The 25,838-nt window shown below is 39.8% G+C and overlaps 1 protein-coding gene across 2 annotated transcripts; it reads left to right on the top strand.

The window, feature by feature from the left end:
• Positions 1-6,147: 6,147 nt before the first annotated feature.
• LOC118386936 (zinc transporter 2-like) lies at positions 6,148-23,522 on the top strand. Of its 2 annotated transcripts, XM_035774962.2 has the most exons (8): positions 6,153-6,922; positions 18,522-18,733; positions 19,310-19,456; positions 19,647-19,800; positions 19,992-20,235; positions 20,572-20,677; positions 20,886-21,020; positions 21,408-23,522. In XM_035774962.2, the coding sequence occupies exons 1-8, from the start codon at positions 6,837-6,839 to the stop codon at positions 21,551-21,553; spliced, it is 1,230 nt and encodes a 409-aa protein (XP_035630855.1). In that variant the 5' UTR covers positions 6,153-6,836; the 3' UTR covers positions 21,554-23,522. The 2 variants fall into 2 exon arrangements, with proteins under 2 accessions (XP_035630854.1, XP_035630855.1); XM_035774961.2 differs by lacking the exon at positions 21,408-23,522 and having other exon boundaries at positions 6,148-6,922; positions 20,886-21,386.
• Positions 23,523-25,838: the final 2,316 nt, after the last annotated feature.

Here is a 25,838-nt window from a genome sequence, read left to right as displayed (position 1 = left end):
GTTTGGGCCTGCTTTTCTTCAGCAGGGACAGGGAAGATGTTTAAAATTGATGGGAAGATGGATGGAGCCAAATACAGGACCATTCTGGAAGAAAACCTGATGGGAGTCTGCAAAAGACCTGAGACTGTGACGGAGATTTGTCTTCCAACAAGACAATGATCCAAAACATAAAGCAAAATCTACAATGGAATGGTTCAAAAATAAACATATCCAGGTGTTAGAATGGCCAAGTCAAAGTCCAGACCTGAATCCAATCGAGAATCTGTGGAAAGAACTGAAAACTGCTGTTCACAAATGCTCTCCATCCAACCTCACTGAGCTTGAGCTGTTTTGCAAGGAGGAATGGGAAAAAATGTCAGTCTCTCGATGTGCAAAACTGAGAGACATACCCCAAGCGACTTACAGCTGTAATCGCAGCAAAAGGTGGCGCTACAAAGTATTAACTTAAGGGGGCTGAATAATTTTGCACGCCCAATATTTCAGGTTTTGATGTGTTAAAAAAGTTTGAAATATCCAATAAATGTCGTTCCACTTCATGATTGTGTCCCACTTGTGGTTGATTCTTCACAAAAAAATACAGTTTTATATCTTTATGTTTGAAGCCTGAAATGTGGCAAAAGGTTGCAAAGTTCAAGGGGGCCGAATACTTTCGCAAGGCACTATATGTTTACCTCCACTGTATTCACATCCTACCATACCTTGTCTGTACATTATGCCTTGAATCTATTCTACCGTGCCCAGAAACCTTCTCCTTTTACTCTCTGTTCTGAACGTACTAGACTACCAGTTCTTATAGCCTTTAGCCATACCCTTACCCTACTCCTCCTCTGTTTCTCTAGTGATGTAGAGGTTAATCCAGGCCCTGCTGTGCCTAGCTCCACTCCCAATCCCCAGGCGCTCTCATTTGTTGACTTCTGTAACTGAAAAAGCCTTAGTTTCATGCATGTTAACATTAGAATCCTCCTCCCTGAATTTGTTTTATTCACTGCTTTAGCACACTCTGCCAACCCGGATGTCGTAGCCATGTCTGAATTCTTGATTAGGAAGACCACCAAAAACCCTGAAATTTCCATCCCTAACTATAAAATGTTCTGACAAGATAGATCTGCCAAAGGGGGCGGAGTTGCAATCTACTGCAGAGAAGGCCTGCAGAGTTCTGTCCTACTATCCAGGTCTGTGCCCAAACAATTCGAGCTTCTACTTTTAAAAATCCACCTTTCCAGAAACAAGTCTCTCACCGTTTATTTTATTTAACCTTTATTTAACCAGGAAGATTTAAAATCTCTTTTTCAAGAGCGTCCTGGACAAGATAGGCAGCACCAAATCATTACAAACATTACAGACAAACAACATGAAAAACTACAAGTAATCTAGTAAAAACCATAGAATTCACAAAGAGTATAACAAAATCAAAAGCAGCTAATTTAAAAACATTGACAGGTCAGGGAATCAGTCTCAAGATCATTCATCAGTGATTTAAAAATACCAATCGGGACAAGTTCTTCCAGTTGAAAAGTATTTTGTAAGGCATTCCAAGATGATGGTGCAGAGTACATAAAAGCCATTTTACCACATTCAGTTCGGACATTTAGAACAGTTAGCAGGATAAAGTCCAGCGAACGAAGAGAGTACCCACCACATTTCTGAACAATAAAAATGCCCAAATAAAAAGGTAGTAAACCCAAAATGGCTTTGAAAATAAAAAGTATACCAGTGCCTGAGCCTACGAGTGACTAAAGAAGGCCAGCCAACCATGGTATACAATGTGCAGTGTTATGTAAGGGTTGTGCCATGGTAAAGGGTGTCAATTGATCTCAAACACTGAGTGGAAGCATTCATATATAAAATATCCCCATAGTCTAGTAAAGGCATAAATATAGCTGATACTAGCCTCCTTCTGGTTTCAAAAGAAAAACAGGCCTTATTCCTAAAATAAAATCCCAATTTCAGCTTAAATATTTTGTACGTTGTTGAATATGCAATTTAAGAGAGGCCGTCATCAATTAAAATTCCAATATATTTATATGAGGTTACAACCTCAATCTCCTTGCCCTGACAGGTAGTAATGGGTGAAAGGTTCAGAGGTCTATTTCTTTCTTTAGAAAACACCATTAGTTTAGTTTTGTCAGTATTGAAGATAAGCTTCAATTGACACACGGTATGTTGAACAGTATAAAAAGCAGTTTGCAAGTTCTGGAAAAGCTTTTGTAAGAGACGAGGCACAACAGTAAATAACAGTATCATCAGCATAACATTCTTATCGGCAGACTAAACAGCCTTGGTTTCTCAAGTGACTGCCTCGGCCGGTTCACCAACTACTTCTCAGACGGAAGTTCAGTGTGTCAAATCGGAGGGCCTGTTGTCCGGACCTCTGGCAGTCCCTATGGGGGTGCCACAGGGTTCAATTCTCAGGCCGACTCTTTTCTGTATACATCAATGATGTCGTTCTTGCTGCTGGTGATTCTCTGATCCACCTCTAAGCAGACGACACCATTCTGTATACTTCTGGCCCTTCTTTGGACACTGTGTTAACTAACCTCCAGACGAGCTTCAATGCCATACAACTCTCCTTCCGTGGCCTCCAACTGCTCTTAAATGCTAGTAAAACTAAATGCATGCTCTTCAACCAATCACTGCCCACACCTACCCGCCCGTCCAGCATCACTACTCTGGACGGTTCTGACTTAGAATATGTGGACAACTACAAATACCTTGGTGTCTGGTTAGACTGTAAACTCTCCTTCCCAACTCACATTAAGCATCTCCAATCCAAAATTAAATCTAGAATTGTCTTCCTATTTCACAACAAAGCATCCTTCACTCATGCTGCCAAACATACCCTCATAAAATTGACTATCCTACCGATCCTTGACTTTGGCCATGTCATTTACAAAATAGCCTCCAACACTCTACTCAGAAAATTGGATGCAATCTATCACAGTGCCCTCCGTTGTGTCACCAAAACCCCATATACTACCCATCACTGCGACCTGTACGCTCTCGTTGGCTGGCCCTCGCTTCAAATTCGTCGCCAAACTCGCTGGCTCCAGGTCATCTATAAGTCTTTGCTAGGTAAAGCCCTGCCTTATCTCAGCTCACTGGTCACCATAGCAGCACCCACCTGTAGTACGCACTCCATCAGGTATATTTCACTGGTCACCCCCAAAGCCAATTCCTACTTTGGCCACCTTTCCCTTCCAGTTCTCTGCTGCCAATGACTGGAACGAACTGCAAAAATCACTGAAGCTGGAGACTCATATCTCCTCACTAACTTTAAGCACCAGCTGAAAGAGCAGCTCACAGATCACTGCACCTGTACATAGCCCATCTGTATAATAGCCCATCCAACTACCTCATCCCCATGCTGTTATTTACTTGATTTATTTTGCTCCTTTGCACCCCAGTATCTCTACTTGCACATTCATCTTCTGCACATCTATCACTCCAATGTTTAATTGCTATATTGTAATTATTTCACCACTATGGCCTAGTTATTGCCTTACCTCCCTTATCCTCCTCATTTGCACACACTGTATATAGACTTTTTCTATTGTATTATTGACTGGTTGTTTGTTTATTCCATGTGTAACTCTGTGTTGTTGTTTGTGTCGCTTTGCTTTATCTTGGCCAGGTCACAGTTGTAAATGAAAACTTGTTCTCAACGAGCCTACCTGGTTAAAGAAAGGTGAAATAAAAAATATATAAAAAATGTGTATCTCTACCAACTCTGTTTATCCTCACTGCTTGATGTGCGCCAAAGATATAGTGGATATGACCAATGACGTATATACAGTGCCTTGAAAGTATTCGGCCCCCTTGAACTTTGCGACCTTTTGCCACATTTCAGGCTTCAAACATAAAGATATAAAACTGTATTTTTGGTGAAGAATCAACAACAAGTGGGACACATTCATGAAGTGGAATGACATTTATTGGATATTTCAAACTTTTTAACAAATCAAAAACTGAAAAATTGGGCGTGCAAAATGATTCAGCCCTTTTACTTTCAGTGCAGCAAACTCTCTCCAGAAGTTAAGTGAGGATCTCTGAATGATCAAATGTTGACCTAAATGACTAATGATATGATAAATACAATCCACCTGTGTGTAATCAAGTCTCTGTATAAATGCACCTGCACTATGACAGTCTCAGAGGTCTGTTAAAAGCGCAGAGAGTATCATGAAGAACAAGGAACACACCAGGCAGGTCCAAGATACTGTTGTGAAGAAGTTTAAAGCCGGATTTGGATACAAAAAGATTTCCCAAGCTTTAAACATCCCAAGGAGCACTGTGCAAGCGATAATATTGAAATGGAAGGAGTATCAGACCACTGCAAATCTACCAAGACCTGGTCGTCCCTCTAAACTTTCAGCTCATACAAGGAGAAGACTGATCAGAGATGCAGCCAAGAGGCCCATGATCACTCTGGATGAACTGCAGAGATCTACAGCTGAGGTGGGAGACTCTGTCCATAGGACAACAATCAGTCGTTTATTGCACAAATCTGGCCTTTATGGAAGAGTGACAAGAAGAAAGCCATTTCTTAAAGATATCCATAAAAAGTGTCGTTTAAAGTTTGCCACAAGCCACCTGGGAGACACACCAAACATGTGGAAGAAGGTGCTCTGGTCAGATGAAACCAAAATTGAACTTTTTGGCAACAATGCAAAATGTTATGTTTGGTGTAAAAGCAACACAGCTCATCACCCTGAACACCTCATCCCCACTGTCAAACATGGTGGTGGCAGCCTCATGGTTTGGGCCTACTTTTCTTCAGCAGGGACAGGGAAGATGGTTAAAATTGATGGGAAGATGGATGGAGCCAAATACAGGACCATTCTGGAAGAAAACCTGATGGAGTCTGCAAAAGACCTGAGACTGGGATGGAGATTTGTCTTCCAACAAGACAATGATCCAAAACATAAAGCAAAATCTACAATGTAATGGTTCAAAAATAAACATATCCAGGTGTTAGAATGGTCAAGTCAAAGTCCAGACGTGAATCCAATCGAGAATCTGTGGAAAGAACTGAAAACTGCTGTTCACAAATGCTCTCCATCCAACCTCACTGAGCTCGAGCTGTTTTGCAAGGAGGAATGGGATAAAATTTCAGTCTCTCGATGTGCAAAACTGATAGAGACATACCCCAAGCGACTTACCGCTGTAATCGCAGCAAAAGGTGGCGCTACAAAGTATTAACTTAAGGGGGCTGAATAATTTTGCACGCCCAATTTTTCCGTTTTTGATTTGTTAAAAAAGTTTGAAATATCCAATAAATGTCGTTCCACTTCATGATTGTGTCCCACTTGTTGTTGATTCTTCACAAAAAAATACAGTTTTATATCTTTATGTTTGAAGCCTGAAATGTGGCAAAAGGTCGCAAAGTTCAAGGGGGCCGAATACTTTCGCAAGGCACTGTAAACCCTGGATTGCTGATGCTATGTATTTGCCATTGAGAGGCTTTGAAGTCCCAGTCCAGCCATATTGGCACTCCCTAGTAGGAGCAATCCTCCATAGGAATTAATTGAATTCTACAGTATTTCAATTAAATGTAATACAAAAACAAACATTAGTGCTTTCAACAACAACAAAAATACTTCAATCTCTATGGGACGGTTGTTGCTAACACGCTGATGTGACTAGAGTGACATTGTATACAACAGCCAACTTTCTGGGACATAGACATGTCTTATTTGGGCAAAAGCTTAAATTCCGGTTAATCTAACTGCAGTGTCCAATTTACAGTAGCTATTACAGTGAAAAAAATACCATGCTATTGTTTGAGGAGAGTGCACAACACAACTTTTATTGACAACTGGTTTGATACATTCAGCTCTGAATGTCAGCTCTCAGGTCCTGAGCTACAGGCAGTTACATTTGGGTATGTCATTTTAGGCGAAAATTGGAGAGAAAAAGGGTACGATCCTCGATGGAAAATGTTTTTTATTTTTTATTTGTATGTTTAGCTCACATAATATTCCACACACATAATATTATATTATAATATAATTAAAAACTATGCATTAAGGTGTATGTAATAGAATAAACGTGTCAAAAACGAATGCAGACATTAACAAATGCATTTCTATAGCTTCCAACATACAATTGAGGAGTACCAAGGTGGCTGCGTGGTGGCTTCAATACAGCGCCACTTGTCAGTCATCCAGAGTTTATACACGTCATTGGATATGACTCAGAATCATTTTCTGGACACAGCATTAGAAGAAAATGTCGCATGGTTTTACTGTGGTGTGCTCCTGTCACTGGCCTAGTTGCAACTTGAGATTGAATTAGCAAAAAAATACGTGTTTTTTTTATCCTTTGAATGTCTTATGCTATTTGCATGTCATGACAATGTCGTTTAATTTGGAAATCGTTGTTGAATAAACTGTAGGCTATGGTCAATATCCACGACGTTAATTGAGCTTTCAATAATAGGTAGCCTAATTGTAGCTACAGGCCGTTGCACCGCACCGAAGGACCCAATCACAATTCTGAACGTGCTGTTCCTCTCAATTAGCATAGTCTAGCTGCAGAAACATCTTGCACATTTTTTGACGTCGACACGTGCTGTCGATACCTTTATGGGCTTGGCTGTTTCCAGACAGCTGTTACTTGTAGCTGCACCAAAGCAAAGCCTGCACATTCAAAGCCAAGTTTATCATAGCCTATACTACAGCAGTAGAATTGAGAGCAGACTACTTACTAGTCCGTGTCGGATTCCATATTTGCAAACGGTGATACTTATTGCCAAAGTAAGACTGATCTCCCTGAAACTCGTGCGCATCTTCAGATTCGGTTTCATTTGCCAGATACAACCGTGACAAGACACAGCCATGGATACTACTGTGAATTCAGAAATAAATTCAGAGAAGTCTCACCTCGTTAGCGAGAAGAATGGCAAAATGTATTCACTGAAAAGGTAATGCAATTTTTTCCCATGTTTGAGCAGTGATCATTTTATATCAAACTAAATCATCTTCAGTAGATGTTGTATCTTATAGGTTTTAGGTTTATTGTAGATGACATGCTGATAGGTTGTGCATTCTATCAGCATTCTTCAGAGGGAGTATTTTAATTTATAAATACAATTATACAGCCATAATTGTGTAGACCTCTCTCTATATATTTTTAAAATGCAGACAAGGGTTTATTAAACTGAGAGCATGTATAGGCTAAGGTGTAGGGCAGTTGGTGTAAACTATGTATCTTGTGCTGCTAGTGAAGCGTTTTGTAATTGTTGTAGATCTATATGTAGGCTACCAAAATCAAACCGATAGAATGAGTACATAGAATGAAACAATCGGTATTGCAACGAAAATGTATCTTACCATAAAGTAACATGCGGGGCAAAGCTCATGCAAATAGAAGACATTCACATAGCCTACAATTTCCAAGGACACAGCATAATTGAACTGTATATATCTATAGTAGCCTAACGTTGCTTTATTCACGCCGAGTCTTTTATTATGTTGTCCGTGTGTGGAATGTTTTATGGGAATGAACAAATGCATTTCCATGCTTGGCTTCGTTTTGGACAGTAGGCTATTTGACGGATGGCCCGAGGGAAGTTCATTGAGCACTGGCAAAAACTCATATTTCATTACGAGATCTGATGGGGGGAATGGTGAAACACCCCTGACTGACTATTTTATTGGCAATATTATTCGAATGAAAAAACGCATAGGCATTACCATGTGCTGCCAAAGAGAACAAAACATTGATTTAAGAGCGTCAAGTTAAAAAAATTAAATAAATGTTAATTGTAATACTACTTATCTAATTATCTAATCGTCTTTTCATATTTATTTAATGGGGAGGAAAAGTCCGGTGTAGTTAGTTGTATTCAACATTTAGGCCTATATTGAAAATAACAAAGCACCATACATTACATTAGCTATTATAATGAGTCACATTTGTTTAATTTAATCTAAAACTACCAGTCTATTCTTTGAGTATATCGTGTTTGATAATCGATTCCCTAAATCAAGGCAAATTAATTGTAAAGGCGAAAACACAAATGAGTGAAGGGTATTCGATTTCGGCATGGACAGGGAAGAAGAACATTTCTTTGACAAATGCTCGTGTTTTGTGACACTCAAGTTCACTATTTTACGTGAAATTAAAGAATGCACCCCTGTCACAGCAAGTCATATAGAATCCTTGATGTTTTATTGATTTTGGAAATGTATTACAATACAATGAATAATAACATTAGGCGTACGTTATGGAAGTTCATGTGGCACCCGGATCATCACAAGGGTTATTAAGGCCTATCCTGGATTGGGCGAGACCTGACTATGTCCAATTAGATGTGTTAAACACTAGCCAAAATAGATATCTTAATCATATCATAAATATCTTAAATGCCCCCGATATTAATATATTTTCCTTGTGTGAATGCTGTGTAGCCTACTTAGTTAAATTGCAGTAAAGAATGTCAATATGCCTGCGCTTAATTAACCCCGTAGATGCACCCATCATGTTCCCGCCTACAGCATTTCATTTCCAATAATGTAAAAATAGCAAATAATAGCCTTCTAGGCCTAGGTCGCAGATTTGATATAACCTAATAACGATTTCAATGTCTGCAATTACTTCAAAATACGTGTAATGACCCGAGACCGAAACTATTTGGAAATACGACATTTTAATAACATGGATTTCATTTTAATTGTTTTAATGGTCAAAGTTATTGATTTCGACCCTCCATATGCACCAGCACATGTGCCATTCTGCTCGCTCTGACTAAACAAGTGTCAAAAACTGCAGATTATTATACTAATTGGGTCCTGTTAGGAAAACTACCAGTGAGCGCAGTGTGAATTCAACAATGACAAGAGGACTTTGAAACAATCTTTCTGAGCTTTGATTCAATTATTTGGAAGGCAGGAGTACAAATTAAAGTTAGGTTGTTTGTCAACGCAATGCATGCCATGTCTGATGTAATAGCTATGAGTGAGACTGATGATTCAGGAACCAACAACCCCTGGAAAGCATTGCAGCATGAAATGGAGAATGTTTATGGCATGTTTGAGTGTGCAGACCCTATCATCTCATTCTAGTTATTTGGTGCAGACATTATGTGGGGGTGGGATGGGTTTGTTGCAGTGTCACCATGACTTCATGCCAGATCAGCAAAGCAGGATCGTCGGTCTACAACCACAGAGCCACCCATGCATTGGAAATCATCGCTGCAAGCTGTGCATGTAGTCTATTCTTGAAACCAAGAAGACCATTTGGAAGAGGATGGAACTGGAGTCAATAATCTGTTTTTAAATGGACGAATTAACACAATATTCGAATAAATCGAATTAGGAGATAACAATTTTAGCCTATAAAATGCTGAAAGCAACAGCAGATCCTTGTTGCAGTGAAGGCTATAGTGTCTGGGATCCAGCATCAGACTCGGGTTTGTAGGCAGGCTGAACCGGGCAGTAATTGTGTCTGAGAAATGGTAGATTATAACTATTTTTGATTAATCACTCATGAAAATGGGCCTCGCTAGTCTGTCTAACAGTAATGCTAATTGGCCTTATGATGATAGACCTATTTCGAACATCCCTCTCAATAGAAGGCACTAAGGTTACATGAAGCCTATATAGAGGGCTGGTTAGGTTACTTTTGACATGTAATCCGTTACTAGTTACCTGTCTAAAATTGTAATAGTAACCCTACTTTTTTAATAGCTAAACTCAGTAACGTAATCTGATTACTTTTTTTACTTTTGGATTACTTCACCGTAAAACACAAAATAAGAAAAAAGGATAATTACTAATTTAACAACATTTATTGCACGACACATCACAAAACATTACGACAAAAATGTATTTAAGCCCTGTATACAGTACCTACCTCTAACATGCGTCCTTCATCCCGATCTGGTCCATTTACACCTATAAGATCTGACCACAGTCAGACCTTTGGCTCCCAAGGCACTGCATCTCAGTGCTAGATGCGTCACTACAGAACCTGGTTCGATTCCAGGCAGAATAGGAGTCCCATAGGGCGGTGCACAATTGGCCCAGTGTCGATCGGGGTAGGGTTTGGCCTGGGTAGACTGTCATTGTAAATAAGAATTTGTTCTTAACTGACTTGCCTAGTTAAATAAAGGTGAAATATATATATATATGTCAGGTATGTGTTTACATCCCAATATTCATAATCATAATATACATCATAATATACATTATGAAACGTATAACATGAGACCTGAAGAAGGCGATTTGGTCACTTGACTGCAGGAAATGGGGTACTCCTATTCTGACCACCACTGTGAACAACACGGCACCATCTGATATATTACACAATGTAATAGATCACATTTATTGATTTAATAAAACATGTATATTCCCTAACCTGACATGTGATGTGCCTAGTGTCGTTGATCTAGTGACAACAGCTCTCCAGAATGAACAAAGCAAACATAATTTTGTTAATTATCCAGCTGATTAAACGTTTGCTAACTAATAATCTGAACAAGTAAAAACTGTTTGTCTTATAGTCTGTTGTAAATGTATTTAGTTAATTGTGCTCACATGATCTTAACGCATTTGGTAGGGTGTCCACCCACTCTGCCCAGACTAGTGAAAACCCTCCTTTGGTGATGACATTTCAAATAAAAAGCTTGAAGTACGTTGACATTTCACAGATATACTCCTGTTTTTGTGAACATTCTTTGAAAAAGAACAGGAACTTCGCATTAATATGAAAACCGTATACTAAAATACTACATGTATTGTGTCACAATCATTATGTATATATCTAATCTCCATAACGTTTTATGAGAAGAAAGATGACGAATTGTAAAACCTGTCCGGAGCTTTAATTCTCTCACAGCATCCAGCCTAGATTACGAGATGCTATTTTCCTGATTTATGACAAAACATTTTTGTCTGGCCTCCATGGATTTAGTCGCTCTAATTTTGACCAACCTACAAAGGTAAAAACTCATCATGAACGGATTATGATAGAGACATGAGGTTTGGACCATTGGTTGTTTTTAGAGGATTACACAATGAACATATTATTAACCCATTGGTAAATATTAAAAAAAAAAAAAGATGCGTTTTTGATTAGACATCCTAATTTTTTGGACTTTTTTATTTATTTCACCTTTATTTAACCAGGTTTATTTGGCTGAATAAATTATAATGAAAGTCAACATAAATATTTTTTCCTTGCTCATAGCCAATTGCCAACTCTGTAATGTTTTTGAAGATTGCTCATACATTTCGGATAATTTCATGCACTGCGGAGTCTCTCCTCAGGCAGGCCCTTTAGTCTGCTTGTCTTGAGCACAGAAACCTGGAGATACATTTGCTCACGTTATTCTACACCAAATACATAATATTTTTATCTTTACTTAAAAAAACTATTGCATGATGATTTAAAGGAGCAATAACATGTATTGAATTGAGCCAGGGAACGTTTATGTAGAACTCTATACAGTGTGAAAGTTACTATTTAATAAGAGGGACAAGATACCAATGTTGTACAAGACATTGCTTTATTTGAGGAGTACATTGAACCCACTTGCATTCATTCTAAATCTTTGTTATAAAATGGTTCCAGATAGGACAAGATGTAAATATTGGTTGTGTATAAGACCATCCATGTTTTAAACAGTAATGAGCCAGTGATGCTGATTTGTCAAATGTTTATTTTCTCTGTAGGACAAAGCGGTTTTGTCAGTGTAGCCTACAGTATGGTGTACTGACAATAATTACACGATACTGCACTGAATCAGAAGATATCCTGCAAATGGACGAGTTCACATGGCTGTGAAAATGGACAGGTCTCATAGGATTTATCCTGATTTACGTAAAGCGTTTTATTTATGACCTGGGCAAGGACACGCCAACTGATTGAAATTGGAAAGGTTTAACCTGACATAGATCCCTTCTTTGAGAACTGCTGTATAGAAATCCCCAAAACATATTCATTCAAGACAAGCCCTCCATTTGTTCAATTGAATGGAGTCGATCCTGAGGTTAACCAATCATGTTTGCTCTGCAGTGTTAGGCTATGTGTTGATGTAATGTGTGTGTGTGTATGTTCACAGCGAGGGTTTATGTTATGTTTGTATATATTCTCTCTGTGTGTGTGTGTGTGTGTGTGTATGTGTGTGTATGTGTGTGTGTGTGTGTGTGTGTGTGTGTGTGTGACAGACGGACATTTTGAATAGCCTCTGCGTTGGGTTAGGATGGGAGGGGGTGTATTTGCTCTCGTCTCCCCATGGTGTGATTAAACAGAAGCAGTTTTCCACTCGGCCGACTCCTTTCAGCCTTCGTGTCCCTGGGCTCTGGACTGATGGAGTCGCGGCCCAAAGCTGGGTTATCTCCTAGAAGCCAAAATTGCGTTTTTTTCCACCTCATTAGTCTCATCATCCTGCTTATCCTCATTACACATGGCGAGAGAGAGGGGGGGGCTACCCAGCATTTGTTATACTGGTTTAATTTGAATCTGATCTCTTACGGTGACGTGGGAGTGTGCTATTTATGTAATTATCAGGTGATACAAACACAGTTGGGGAATATCAAACCTACTTCATAAAAAACGTTATGTTGATGATTTACATTTAACACAGACGCTCTTTCCAGAGCGACTTACAAATTGGTGCATACAATGACAACCAGTGGAACAGCCACTTGCATCTAAATCTTGTTGGGGGGTGAGAAGGATTACTTAAACCCTATCCTAGGTATTCCTTATGGGGTTTCAGGTGTCTGAAGGTGGTGATTGATTCATACTATTTCATCCTTCCACAAGATACAGTCCCGACACAAATCTAGGGTTGCTACCCAAGTCGCCTGGTCGTTCGCTCTATCTGTTTTGACAGAGACAGGACCCGTTAGTTCAGTCTTTTTGTTCTGTATCTATGGACGCGACCCAATCGTTCGTTCAAAATGTTCCATTGCCATACTGGCTGGCAACGTTCTTATCCCTTTCTTGCTAGCCAACCACGGCTAACTTAGTCATGTCAAAAAGTGCAGCCAAAATAATAGCAAAGTAGCTGCATTTGTTTAAGCTGTTTTCTAGTGACATTTATTTGGATACATCCATAACAATAAGTTAATGAGGTTCGATTTCGCCTGGCATAGAAAATGTCCTCACTCATCAGGACACTGTTGTTCAGAGGAGCTAGCCAACAACGCAGCTAACACAATCACTTCAAACTGAAGCTGGAAAGACTGCAAACTAGCTGCACTTCGTTGCGTTTGACCTTTTTTCACTTGGCATTTCTTTTGTATATATCCATGAAAATGATGACAACTGATTCATGATTTCAACTGTCTGAGAAACGCTGCCTGCTTGTCTGTCTCGTCCCAACTCGTTCATTACTATGGGGCAGTTGGAGATTGAATTTGAATATTTAAACAATGTTGCAAATGTTGGCAGACAATAAGGTTTATACAAATCTCCACTGTTGAAAACAAAATGTTAGTCTAAAAGAAATGTAAGATAATGTCTAGATGCTTTTTATAGTGGAGATGAGGTGTATAAATTGTCTGGCTGGGCTGATGAGACAGTGAATTGCACAGTCAGATGGAGGAGAGTAAATAGATGTTTTAACATAATTGATTTAGCTGGTGGTAATTAGTGAAGTAGACACCGGCTGGAAGATTTTTTAACCAATCACCATTCAGGATTAGACCCACCCATTGTATAATACATATATATTTTTAAAAAAGCCACTTCCACTGCAAGTCCATTCTATAGCGTATAGTCTACATGTTGTTATGCAGCATCATCTTTTATGAAAATAGGATTTTATGACGGGGCAGTAGACTTACTGTAAGTATGCTATATAAATGCTATATACAGTGCATTCGGAAAGCTTTCAGACGCCTTGACTTTTTCCACATTCTGTTATGTTACAGCCTTATTCTAAAATGTATGACATTTTTTTTAATCTTCAATCTACAAACAATACCCCAAAGCGAAAACTGGGTTTTAGACATTTTGCAAATGTGTTACAAATAAAAAACTGAAATAAATTATTTACAAAAGTAATCAGACCCTTTGCTATGAGACTTGAAATTGAGCTCAGGTGCATCCTGTTTCCATTGATCATCCTTGAGATATTTCTACAACTTGATTGGAGTCCACCTGTTGTAAATTCAATTGATTGGACATGATTTGGAAAGGCACACACCTGTCTATATAAGGTCCACAGTTGACAGTGAATGTCAGAGCAAAAACCAAGCCATGAGGTCGAAGGAACTGTCCATAGAGCTCCGAGACAGGATTGTGTCGAGGCACAGATCTGGGGAAGGGTACCAAGACATTTCTGCAGCATTGAAGGTCCCCAAGAACAATGGCCTACGTCATTCTTAAATGGAAGAAGTTTGGAACCACCGAGACTCTTTCTAGAACTGGCCGCCCGGCCAAACTAAGCAATCGGGGGAGAAGGGCCCTGGTCAGGGAGGTGACCAAGAACCCGATGGTCACTCTGACAGAGCTCCAGAGTTCTTTTGTGGAGATGGGAGAACATTCCAGAAGGACAACCATCTCTGCAGCACTCCACCAATCAGGCCTTTATGGTAGAGTGGCCAGATGTAAGCCACTCCTCAGTAAAAGGCACATGAAAAGGCACCTAAAGGACTCTCAGACCATGAGAAAAAAGATTCTCTGGTCTGATGAAACCAATATTGAACTCTTTAGCCTGAATGCCAAGTGTCACGCTTGGAGCAAACCTGGCACCATCTGTATGGTGAAGCATGGTGGTGGCAGCATCATGCTGTTGGGATGTTTTTCAGAGGCAGGGACTGGGAGATTAGTCAGGATCGAGGGAAAGATGAACAGAGCAAAGTACAGAAAGAACATTGATGAAAACCTGCTCCAGAGCGCTCAGGACCTCAGACTGGGGCGAAGGTTCACCTTCCAACAGGACAAAGACCCTAAGCACACAGCCAAGACAATGCAGGAGTGGCTTCGGGACAAGTCTTTGAATGTCCTTCAGTGGCCCAGCCAGAGCCCGGACTTGAACCCGAACAAACATCTCTGGAGAGACCTGGAAATAGCTGAGCAGCAACTCTCCCTATCCAACCTGACAGAGCTTGAGAGGATCTGCAGAGAAGAATGGGAGAAACTACCCAAATACAGGTGTGCCAAGCTTCTAGCGTCATACCCAAGAAGACTTGAGGCTGTAATCGCTGCCAAAGGTGCTTTATCAAAGTACTGAGTAAAGGGTCTGAATACTTATGTAAATGTGATATTCATTTTTAAACATTTTAAATTTCTTAAAACCTTTCCTACGAGTATTATTTATTGACTGACCAATGCTTTCCAAATCACCCAACACTGCTATTTGTAAGGTTCATTTTAAGTGCACGTTGTGATTTTATAAAATCATTCCTGAACCTGTGACCAGAAACAAGCTACATAGGGGCAATACCAGAATAAATTATCTATTGATTCTGTTTCATCGCAAACAAAATCTACAGAGCTGAGATTGTTGTATGCCCCATATATATATATATATATATATATATATATATATATAGCATTACGTTGGTGGCAAGAATGTTATATAATCATTTCAATTGAAAAACTCTGTTTTGAATCAAGTGTAGTTTTTTGTACCAGTTCATAAACCATGTGCCATGCAATTGGTACATCGAAAATCTCCCATTTATTTTGCAACCTGTATGGCACAGCTGTTAACATTTTTGTCCTCACATAAACTGGTATATTTGTCTATTTATGCCAGTTCCTTTCAGCCAATTTGTATCTTTAATATATGGCAGGCAAACAAGTTCCCAACCTTCTCCCTTTTCCACTTGCCTCCTCCATTTTGTGGTAGTGCTGCAATCAGTTGGTTGTAAATTTGTATTGAGCAGATATTACCATATATTTTCAATAACTGCATATGTGACAACTCCTCCATTTCTATTCATAAAATCATTAAGAAATATAATACAATTTTAAAACATTTTTTTCCATAAAGAATGTTTTTTTTTTTAAATGAATCAGTATATTTGAATTTAACCATAGAACAAATGTTATCTTTTCTGGAGGATAAAACTGAAATTGTAACTGCTGTGTATGGCTTGTTTAAGAAAGGGCGAAACTTTAAACAAATGTTCAATTTGTCGGAAATGAGAAGTTGTAATCTGTATGAAGGCAATTTTTGAACATTTATTTAACTAGGCAAGTCAGTTAAGAACACATTCTTATTTACAATGACGGCCTAGGAACAGTGGGTTAACTGCCTTGTTCAGGGACAGAACGATCGATTTTTACCTTGTCAGCTCAGGGAGTCGATCTAGCAACCTTTCAGTTACTGGCCCAATGCTCTAAACACTAGGCTAACACTAGGCAACCTACTGGAAAACCAGTTTGGGTTTAAGTATAACTTATGAGTGAAGCTTTTAGTGAGAGGTTTAAAGCTTTAATATTTAATAATTTTAGCCCCTGAAACTCCTATTCAATATATAAATAGGCACGTTTAATTTCGCCTGGCTTAGCATTCCAAATAAAATATATTTTTTGCTCATATGATTTAAAAACGAGTTATCTGGAGTAGGCAATGCCATTAGTAAGTAAGTAGACTGTGATAGGACCAAAGAGTTAATCAATGTAATTTTTCCATAAATAGACAAGTATTTCCCTCTCCGTGGTTGCAGAATCACATCTATTTTTGCTAACTTTCTATGGAAATTAATTGTCTTAAATTCATTTAGATTTTTTGAGATGTGAATACCAAGTATGTCTACTTCCTCATCCGCCCATTTTATTGGTAAACTACAAGGTACTGTAAACACTGTATTTTTTTTAGCGATCCAATACATACTATAGTACACATGTCATAATTAGATTTTAATCCAGAGAGGCTAGAAAAGTGATCAAGATATTCGATGAGACTGTGCATGGTTCCAGATTGCGGATTTAAGAAAAAACTAGAGTCATCAGCATACATTGACACTTTTATTTTTGTCCCCTGGATTTCTAACCCCTTGATCTTCTTGTTGGATCTCATTTTAATAGCTAACATTTCAATGGTCATAATAAATAGGTGTGGAGACAACGGACAGCCTTGTTTTACTCCTCTTAAAAGCTCAATACTTTCTGAGAAGTAACCACTATTTACTATTTTACATCTGGGGTTGCTGTACATAACTTTAACCCATTATTGTATAAGAGATTCACCAAAATGTTAAGTAATCCAGGCATTTATAAATAAATTCTAGTCATACTTTATCAAATGCCTTTTCAAAATCTGCTATGAAGACTAGACATCTTCAATGTTTCATAATGTTAAATTGTTTCAAGTAATTGTCATATCTCCATTCCATGTTTTAAAAAATGGTCTGATCAGGATGAACAATATCTGGTAAAACCTTTTTTATTCTATGTGCTGTGATGTGAAAATCCTGGCGAAATACAACATTGAAGTGTTAGAGGCCTCCAGTTTTTTAAATGGACTGGATATTTATACTTATCACCTGGGTCCTGTTTCAGTTGTAATGAAATCAGACCTTCCTGTTGAGTACCTGAGTCTACTAGTTGTATAATAGTAATTAAAACATGCTAATAATGTATCTTTGAGTACATAAAAAGGTCTGATATACCTCTACTGGTATACCATTAAGCCCTGGTGTTTTTGCAGACTGAAAATATTTTATTGTCTTAAAGTCCCTCTTCTGTAAGTTGGCCTTCGCACAGGTCTTTCTGTAAATGTGTTAATTTTACATTATTATTATTAGGAAAGAAATCCTTACAATTAACATAATTCTGTGGAAATGGAGGAGACTGAGAAAAAAAAACACATGCTTAAAATATTTTGCTTCCTCTTTCAAAATATTATTTGGTGAATCATGGATAACTCCTTTTGTAATGAGGTTCTGTCAATTATTTTTGGTAGAATTTCTATGTTGAAGATTCAAGAAACATTTTGTGCATTTTTCACAATTTTCCATTCAATTCGTTTTATTTTTGTCATACATTACACTTAATCGTCCTTGAATAAGTACCTCCATTTCTTTTTGTTTTTCCTCTAACCTATTTTGTGCCTCTATAGTACAGTTTCCAATACCATCTCCCTGCGCTGTTACTTCCTCTATTTCCTTTATTAGTCTAATCTCTTTTGACCTAAACTACTTTAGTTTTAATGATGAGCATTGTATTGAATGGTCTCTAAAAGTACATTTGAATGTGTCCCATACAATAAGGGGATCTGCTGTACCTATGTTGTACAAAAAAAGTAAATTATGAATTATTTTATCTTAGTTAAGAACAAATTATCATCCAATAGGTTTAGATTAAATTTCCTATATCCCCGTCCACGTGGAAATTCTGTAAGAGTTATATGGAGGCCAATTAGATGGTGGTCCGATCGCATTCAGTCTCCTATTAATACTTTTTATACTTTTGATGCCAGCAAGAACGAGACTAGGAAGTAATCAAGACGGCTAGCTTGGTTAAGCCTCCTCTATATAGATCTCACTAGGTCAGGGTTTTTCAACCTCGATATATACACTAGTTCTAATGTATTCATAATCTTTGATCTTTTTCAGTTCCTTTCCAGACTCCAAAGAAGACTATCCCAACTTCCCGTTTGAAAACGGAGATGCGACTGGTGCCACCAAGCTGAAGAAGCAGCCTGTTGGTGCCCATTGTCATGGTAATAAAACAGTGAGTGAGGAGAACCATGACAAGCTTCTGGCTAAGAAGAAGCTGTACGTTGCCTCCATTGTGTGCCTCATCTTCATGATTGGAGAGGTCATAGGTAAGGCTGGAAGATAGCATTTTAGACTGATTAATACTATTTCATACCTAGGGCCAGGAGCTTTTCCTGACCATGTGACGTGGCCACCAACTATAAATTGTAAAAATGTATATACAAATATTGAAAGCATTTAATGAGAACTTAGAGGTGTGCAACATGAAAATATTGTCTCATTTACATTGTGCAATTTATTGACAACCGCTAACTAACCCTGGAGATAGGAAATCCAAAGCCAAACCAATTTTGCCACAGTCACCAGCCAGTTAATTTACGAACACACAAGAGACACCAACATCAAGCCACACCCTGAAACCAACTCACGTTTGAATTCAGACATGGTCGCTAGCATTTCTTAATGAAATAAATGTAGAATTAGGCCAAATCAGGAAGTTCAGCCGCCATTTAAGTGAAATTCGATTTAGCTGTCATTGCAATCAAAATATAATAGTTTAGTTGTTCAAAAACACAGTCTGTATTTTCCATTCATGAGACCTAGTCATCATCAATAGCATCTAAAACATGGACCTGATGTGCGCCTGCCTCTGAGACATCTCCATTGTGTCAATATGTCTATAGGTGGCTACCTGGCCCACAGTTTGGCTATCATGACAGATGCAGCTCACCTCCTGACTGACTTTGGCAGCATGATGGTTAGTCTCTTCTCCCTGTGGATCTCCTCCAGACCGCCCACCAAAACCATGACCTTTGGATGGCACCGCTCAGGTTAGGCCCATGACATATCACCTTAAAACATCTGTGAATGTACTTTCTCTTTTACCATTTAAACTCCAGATTACATGGCGAATGTTGAAATAGCTGAATGATAATAGCCACGGTCACAATGCTCTAAAATGACCTTTCCAGGGGTCATTGGATGTGTGATACTGATCGCCACTGTTTCCAACCCCCACAGAGATCCTCGGAGCCCTGGTGTCAGTGATGTCCATCTGGATAGTGACTGGGGTGCTGGTGTACCTGGCCATCGAGAGGATAGTCAGGAACGACTATGAGATCAACAGTCAAGCGATGCTCATCACCTCCGGCTGTGCCGTCATAGTAAACATCATGTGAGGGGTTCATTATCATGGCTTGATCTGGAAAAACTACACAAAGTGATGCAAATAACAGCTGAAGTCAGACATATATTGCATTCAACTATGCTGTCTTTTCCCCCCAAAGCATATGAATTTAAGAAAAACTAAGAGGAGGAACTTTAGACTATTGACATGTAGCATTCTCTATTCCCTCTGTCCTGTAGCATGGCGTACATCCTCCACCACTCTACCACCTTCCACGCCCAAGGCTCAGGCTACCAGCAGATAGACGAGAACGGGCAGAGCCCTGTGGGTCACAGCCACTCCCATGTGGGTCACGGCCACTCCCATGCTCTTCTGGGTCATGGCCATGGCAACACCAGTGTGAGAGCAGCCTTCATTCACGTGTTGGGAGACCTCCTACAGAGTGTTGGGGTCCTAGTGGCTGCCATCGTCATCTTCTTCAGGGTCAGTAACAAATACTAGTGTTTACATACATCTTACAGTACAAATTACATTATGGCATATTGTTATACTGTTGTTATACTGTTTATTTACAGTGCAACAAGTGTATCCCTTATATATTTATATTTACAGTCTCAATAGGAAGGGGTTTAACTCATCTCATCACCCTGCTGGGTAAGACAGAATTGGCTGGGTATATATTGCTCTTCTGTTAAAAACCCTCCCTGTGATCTGACTGGCCTAATGTGTTATGACATCAGAAGAGCAGCACCCCATCACCACCTGATACCACTCCCCTCTGCTCTCCTCATACTCTCTCCTGTGGACCTTCTGTTGCAGCCTGAATACAAAGTAGCAGATCCCATTTGTACCTTCCTCTTCTCCGTGTTTGTCCTGGGGACCACGATCACCATCCTCAGGGATGTCTTCAGGGTACTCATGGAAGGTAAACTCAACTCAACAGCCTTTTCTGTTTCTCTTGCTCTGCCCTGAGTCCAGGTGAATTCAAACAATAAAATGTTTATCCAGACATTTTCCTCAGTTTGTAAAAATCATTTATTTAAGGAGAAATACATCAGTAGAACATGGCCGTGAGTTCCATGAAGTGAATGAACTATTGATGCAATACTCATCTGTCCTCAAATCTTTTACAGGGGCTCCTAGGGGAATAGAGTTTGACTCCGTGAAGGAGGTGTTGCTGTCTCTGAAGATGGTGAAGTCTATGCACAACCTGCGTGTGTGGGCCCTGACCGCAGGACAGACCCTGGTCTCTGTCCACGTAGCCATCGGTCAGAAACCAACTTTACTCAATCTGGCACATCCATTTAGATTGTGCACATACAGTCTAGCATGTTCATTCACACACATTGCCAATTGTGGCCAAAATAAAAATAATATCATACATAACTTCACAGTTAGACATTACGGTATGGGGCGGCAGGTAGCCTAGTGGTTAGAGCGTTGGGCCAGTAACTGAAAGGTTGCTGGATCGAATCTCTGAGCTGGCAAGGTTAAAAAAAAATCTGTCGTTTTGCCCCTGAACAAGGCAGTTAACCCACCGTTCCTAGGCTGTCATTGTAAATAAGAATTTGTTCTTCACTGACTTGCCTAGTTAAATAAAGGTTAAATAAAATAGATGATTGTTGACATCTGTTATGGTCATTGTTGTTTTCCAGAGAAGAATGCTGATCCCCAGAGTGTCCTTAAGGAGGCTACAGAGATCCTCCAAACCAAGTTTGGTTTCTATAGCACCACCATCCAGGTGGAGTTGTACTCTGACGACATGGCCTACTGCACACACTGCCAGGACCCTATGGGCTAAGACACACACAGTCACCATGGGGACAGGAGAGTTTGAAAGGGAGTGGGCCGGGTTTGGCTTCTCTAAAACGTTGCCAGTCAATATAAAGAACATACAGCACACATACACAAGCATCATTGAGGACGTAAGGAATGGAAACACTGTGGAAAAGCCTCACCATGAAACCAAGAAACATTTTTGATCCATCGTCAGCTTTACAGGACCCAAACAAATGTACGACTACCGTGTGTATATTCACCATATCATGCCAAAGATTCCCACATAAACACCATTCATTCAGGAGATATAGATTCTTTAAAAAATAGTTTCCATGCCCTAAGAGGGCTGCCAATTATCATAAAACTATCACAAGAAACTGCATTTTAGGGAGACAGACAGACATGAAAATACAATGGTACATGTATCAGGACATGTTTTTAGTACTGTATTCGACCACTTCACCAGTTGGTGCTGATGTACTGCAATGTTCGACAGCCGTTTGGCTTTGTTTGACTTTAACACTCCCTCACTGGCACTGTGCATTAGGGCAGCAGCACCGTGTAATGGCTTGTCTCTGAGTTCTTTGGCGTAATACATTGATATTGACGTGAGAACCTTAAAACCAATTCTGTCTTACCCAGCCTTTTATATGTGCTTCAGCGAGGGTGTCTGCCAAATGGAAGCATTGTATTGTTCACAACTGAAAAGAGTTTGGGTACAAATAATGGATTATGTCAGTGTGAGAAAGCATCCTACAAGCTCACTCATCTCACTCAGAAGAGGAAGCCTCAAGACAGGCCAATTTACAAAAGGAGTTGGTCGATTAATTTCAACATTGTGGGCTGTATTAATCTATGCCCCATGATATGCCCTAAGCGGAGCTGGCAAATAGACTGGCTAAGACTCAGACAGTGCTCTGTCCCTAATTTGAAACTCACTGACGATAGGCTATAGTGGAACGTGTTGTTAAGTTACGCTTCGAGTCATAGCCCCAGGCCGGACGTTTTCTTGCACTGTTATGGGTTTTCAGAAGAGGGAGGTCAGATAAATGAACTCACCTATCCACACTCTCCAAAAGCACATCCATACACCCTCCTCACCCACTCCCACGCTGTCATAGGCCTACATGCCGTGCAGCTTTGCACAGGGTTTCTGTTTGTTGTACCAGTAGTTTGTTAGTTCCATCCAGTTCCTCCACACGGCCTCCAAACAACCTTCCTAAATTCTGGGGAGGCTCAGTTGGTCAGCTTTCTACTCCATAACTGTCCCCCAACACCACACGCATGCTCACACACCTGTCAGCTTCATCAAAAGAAATGCACCAACAAATAAATGTAGTGGAAAATCTCCTCAAATGTATAGTGATAAGTGTATTGTACAAAAAAAGTCTGTGTGAGATGTTGACACAATGAAATCTAAAAGGCACTCGTCCTGCTTGTCGTACTTTGATGCCTACAGTGAAGTCTCAATGTTGTAACCTGCACAGAAAATGAGCAGAAATTGACACATTCTTTATCAAACACTTGCATGAGTGTTGTTTATAATTCAGATGACGTAATAAGGATATCTTCATATGTTTGAGACCAAGTCTACTTCTTAATGTCACCAAAATCCTCATTAAACAAATCTATATTTTGATCACTTTTGATAACTTTGGAAAGTATATATTAAATGTAAATATATTGTCATTTGTAAACCATACGGAAATTGAACAAAGAAAGATCCCACTGTAAGGACTTAAAATAACAGGAATGTTACAGCCAAGAGTCTACTCAAATTTTTGTTCACCAGCTAAGTGTAGTGTTTCAGAGTGCTGTCTTGTACTGTATGAAAATTGTAAATATGCCAAATATCAGTATTACCTGTAGATTGTGTAAACGTGTAAATACATTTGATTTATTGTATAAAATAAGTAAAGTGTGTAAATGTTTGTTTGATATTTAATTTCTACGTATGGTACGTTTTTTGTAAAACTGAAATAAAAGTATGCAGATAACTGGTGGATTATTTAATTATTTGAGGTCTAAACTTGTACAATATTTCAGGGCTTTGCGTTGAAATCTCGCTTTACCAATAATACTCAATTTTCAGTGATTCCAGATAATGCAGACAATCTCATGGGCTGTTAATCTCCAGTCCCAATCAGAGAGAACTAATTACATCCGCAGTAGTGCACAAGGCAGCAACAGGAAATATGGCACAACAGTTTATCACAAAGTTTTGTCGTTCTAGGGCACATCCATTTGACTGCAAAAATGATCAGCAACCACAAAAAACGGATAAAGCCAAGTAATGTAGGTGCAAAGTATTCGGAAAGTATTCAGACACCTTCACATCTTCACATTTTGTTACGTTACAGCCTTATTCTAAAATGGATTCAATTGTTTTCCCCCCTCATACACACAAAGTGTAAAAAATACAAAATTATCACATTTACATAAGTATTCAGACCCTTTACTCAGTACTTTGAAGCCCCTTTGGCAGCGATTACAGCCTCGAGTCTTCTTGGGTATGACACTACAAACTTGGCAATCCTGTATTTGGGGAGTTTCTCCCATTCTTCTCTGCAGATCCTCTCAAGCGCTGTCAGTTTGGATGGGGAACATCGCTGCAAAGCTATTTTAGGTCTTTCCAGAGATGCCTGATCGGGTTCAAGTCCGGGCTCTGGCTGGGCCACCCAAGGACATTCAGAGACTTGGATGGTGCCAGGTAGGGATGGTGCCAGGTTTCCTCCAGGCGTGACGCTTGGCTTTCAGGCCAAAGAGATCAATCCTGTATCCCCAAATACATGATTGCCAACTCTTGTTTCTCAAGGTCTGAGAGTCCTTTAGGTGCCATTTGGCAAACAAGCGGGCTGTCATGTGCCTTTTACTGAGGAGTGGCTTCCGTCTGGCCACTCTACCAAAAACGGCTTGATTGGTGGAGTGCTGCAGAGATGGTTGTCCTTCTGAAAGGTTCTCCCATTTCCACAGAGGATATCTGGAGCTCTGCAGAGTGACCATCAGGTTCTTGGTCACCTCCCTGACCCAGGACCTTCTCCTCGATTGCTCAGTTTGGCCGGGCGGCCAGTACTAGGAAGAATCTTGGTGGTTCCAAAATTCTTTCACAGTGGAGGTCACTGTGTTCTTGGGGACCTTCAATGCTGCAGAAATGTTTTGGTATCCTTCCCCAGCTCTGTGCCGCGACACAATCCTGTCTCGGAGCTCTACGGACAATTCCTTCGACCTCATGGCTTGGTTTTTGCTCTGACATGCTCTGCCAAATGTGAGACCTTAAATAGACAGGTGTGTGCCTTTTCATGGCCAATCAAGTTGTAGAAACATCTCAAGGATGATCAATGGAAACAGGATGCACCGGAGCTCAATTTCGAGTCTCATAGCAAAAGGGTCTGAATACTTATATAAATGTACGTAATACATTTGCAAAAATTTCAAGAGTAGTTTTTGCTTCGTCATTAAGGAGTATTGTGTGTAGATTGATGAGGAAAAAAATCAATTCAATCCTTTTTAGAATAAGGCTGTAACATAACAAAATGTGGAAAAAGTCAAGGGTCTGAATACCTTCAGACTGTGCTGTATATAAAGCATGCAGACAGGCATCCAGTTACTGTCCTCTTGAATGTTAAAATGGGCAAAATGAGGGACCTAAGAGACTTTGAGCGTGGTATGATCGTTGGTGCCAGATCCAGTATCTTAAAAACATCCGCCTTCCTGGGCTTCACACACACAACAGTGTCTAGGGTTTACTGAGAATGGTGCAACAAACAAAAAACATCGTATCAGTGGCAGTCCTGTGGGTGAAAACGGAGACTCATGCAAGCTAACAGGCGGGCCACAAACAGACAAATAACGACCCAGTACAACAGGGGTGTGCAGAATGGCATTTCAGAATGCACAACTCGTCAATCCTTGTCACAGATGGGCTATTGCAGCAGATGACCACACGGAATCACACTCCACAATCAGATAAAAACAAGAAGTGGCTCCAGTGGGCATGCGATCACCAACACTGAACAATTGAGGACTGGAAAAACACTGCCTGGTCTGACAAATCCCAGGATTTGGCGTAAGCAGCATGAGTCCATGGAACCATCCTGCCTGGTACAGGCTGGTGGCGGTGGTATAATGTTGTGGGGAATGTTTTTTCTGGCACACGTTAGGTCCCTTCATACCAATCGAGCAAAACAAACTTTTCTCTCACCTTGTAGAATCCATGCCCCGGAGGATTCAGGCTGTTTTGGAGGCAAAGTGGAGTTCGAGCCGGTACTAGATGGATGTACCTAAAAAACTGACTGGTGAGTGTATCT

Source organism: Oncorhynchus keta, chromosome 8, assembly GCF_023373465.1.
Source record: "Oncorhynchus keta strain PuntledgeMale-10-30-2019 chromosome 8, Oket_V2, whole genome shotgun sequence".
NCBI lineage: Eukaryota > Metazoa > Chordata > Actinopteri > Salmoniformes > Salmonidae > Oncorhynchus > Oncorhynchus keta.
The sequence above is the reverse complement of the archived record's forward strand: the minus strand, read 5'-3'. Positions and strand labels throughout refer to the sequence as shown.

What these genes read in the sequence shown, in the direction of transcription:
- LOC118386936 (XM_035774961.2), top strand. Translation starts at nt 6,837, where the DNA reads ATGGATACTACTGTGAATTCAGAAATAAATTCAGAGAAGTCTCACCTC. An exon ending in CATGATTGGAGAGGTCATAG is followed by an intron (nt 18,734 to 19,309) that starts GTAAGGCTGGAA and finishes ATATGTCTATAG; the next exon opens with GTGGCTACCTGGCCCACAGT. An exon ending in CTTCAGGGTACTCATGGAAG is followed by an intron (nt 20,678 to 20,885) that starts GTAAACTCAACT and finishes AATCTTTTACAG; the next exon opens with GGGCTCCTAGGGGAATAGAG.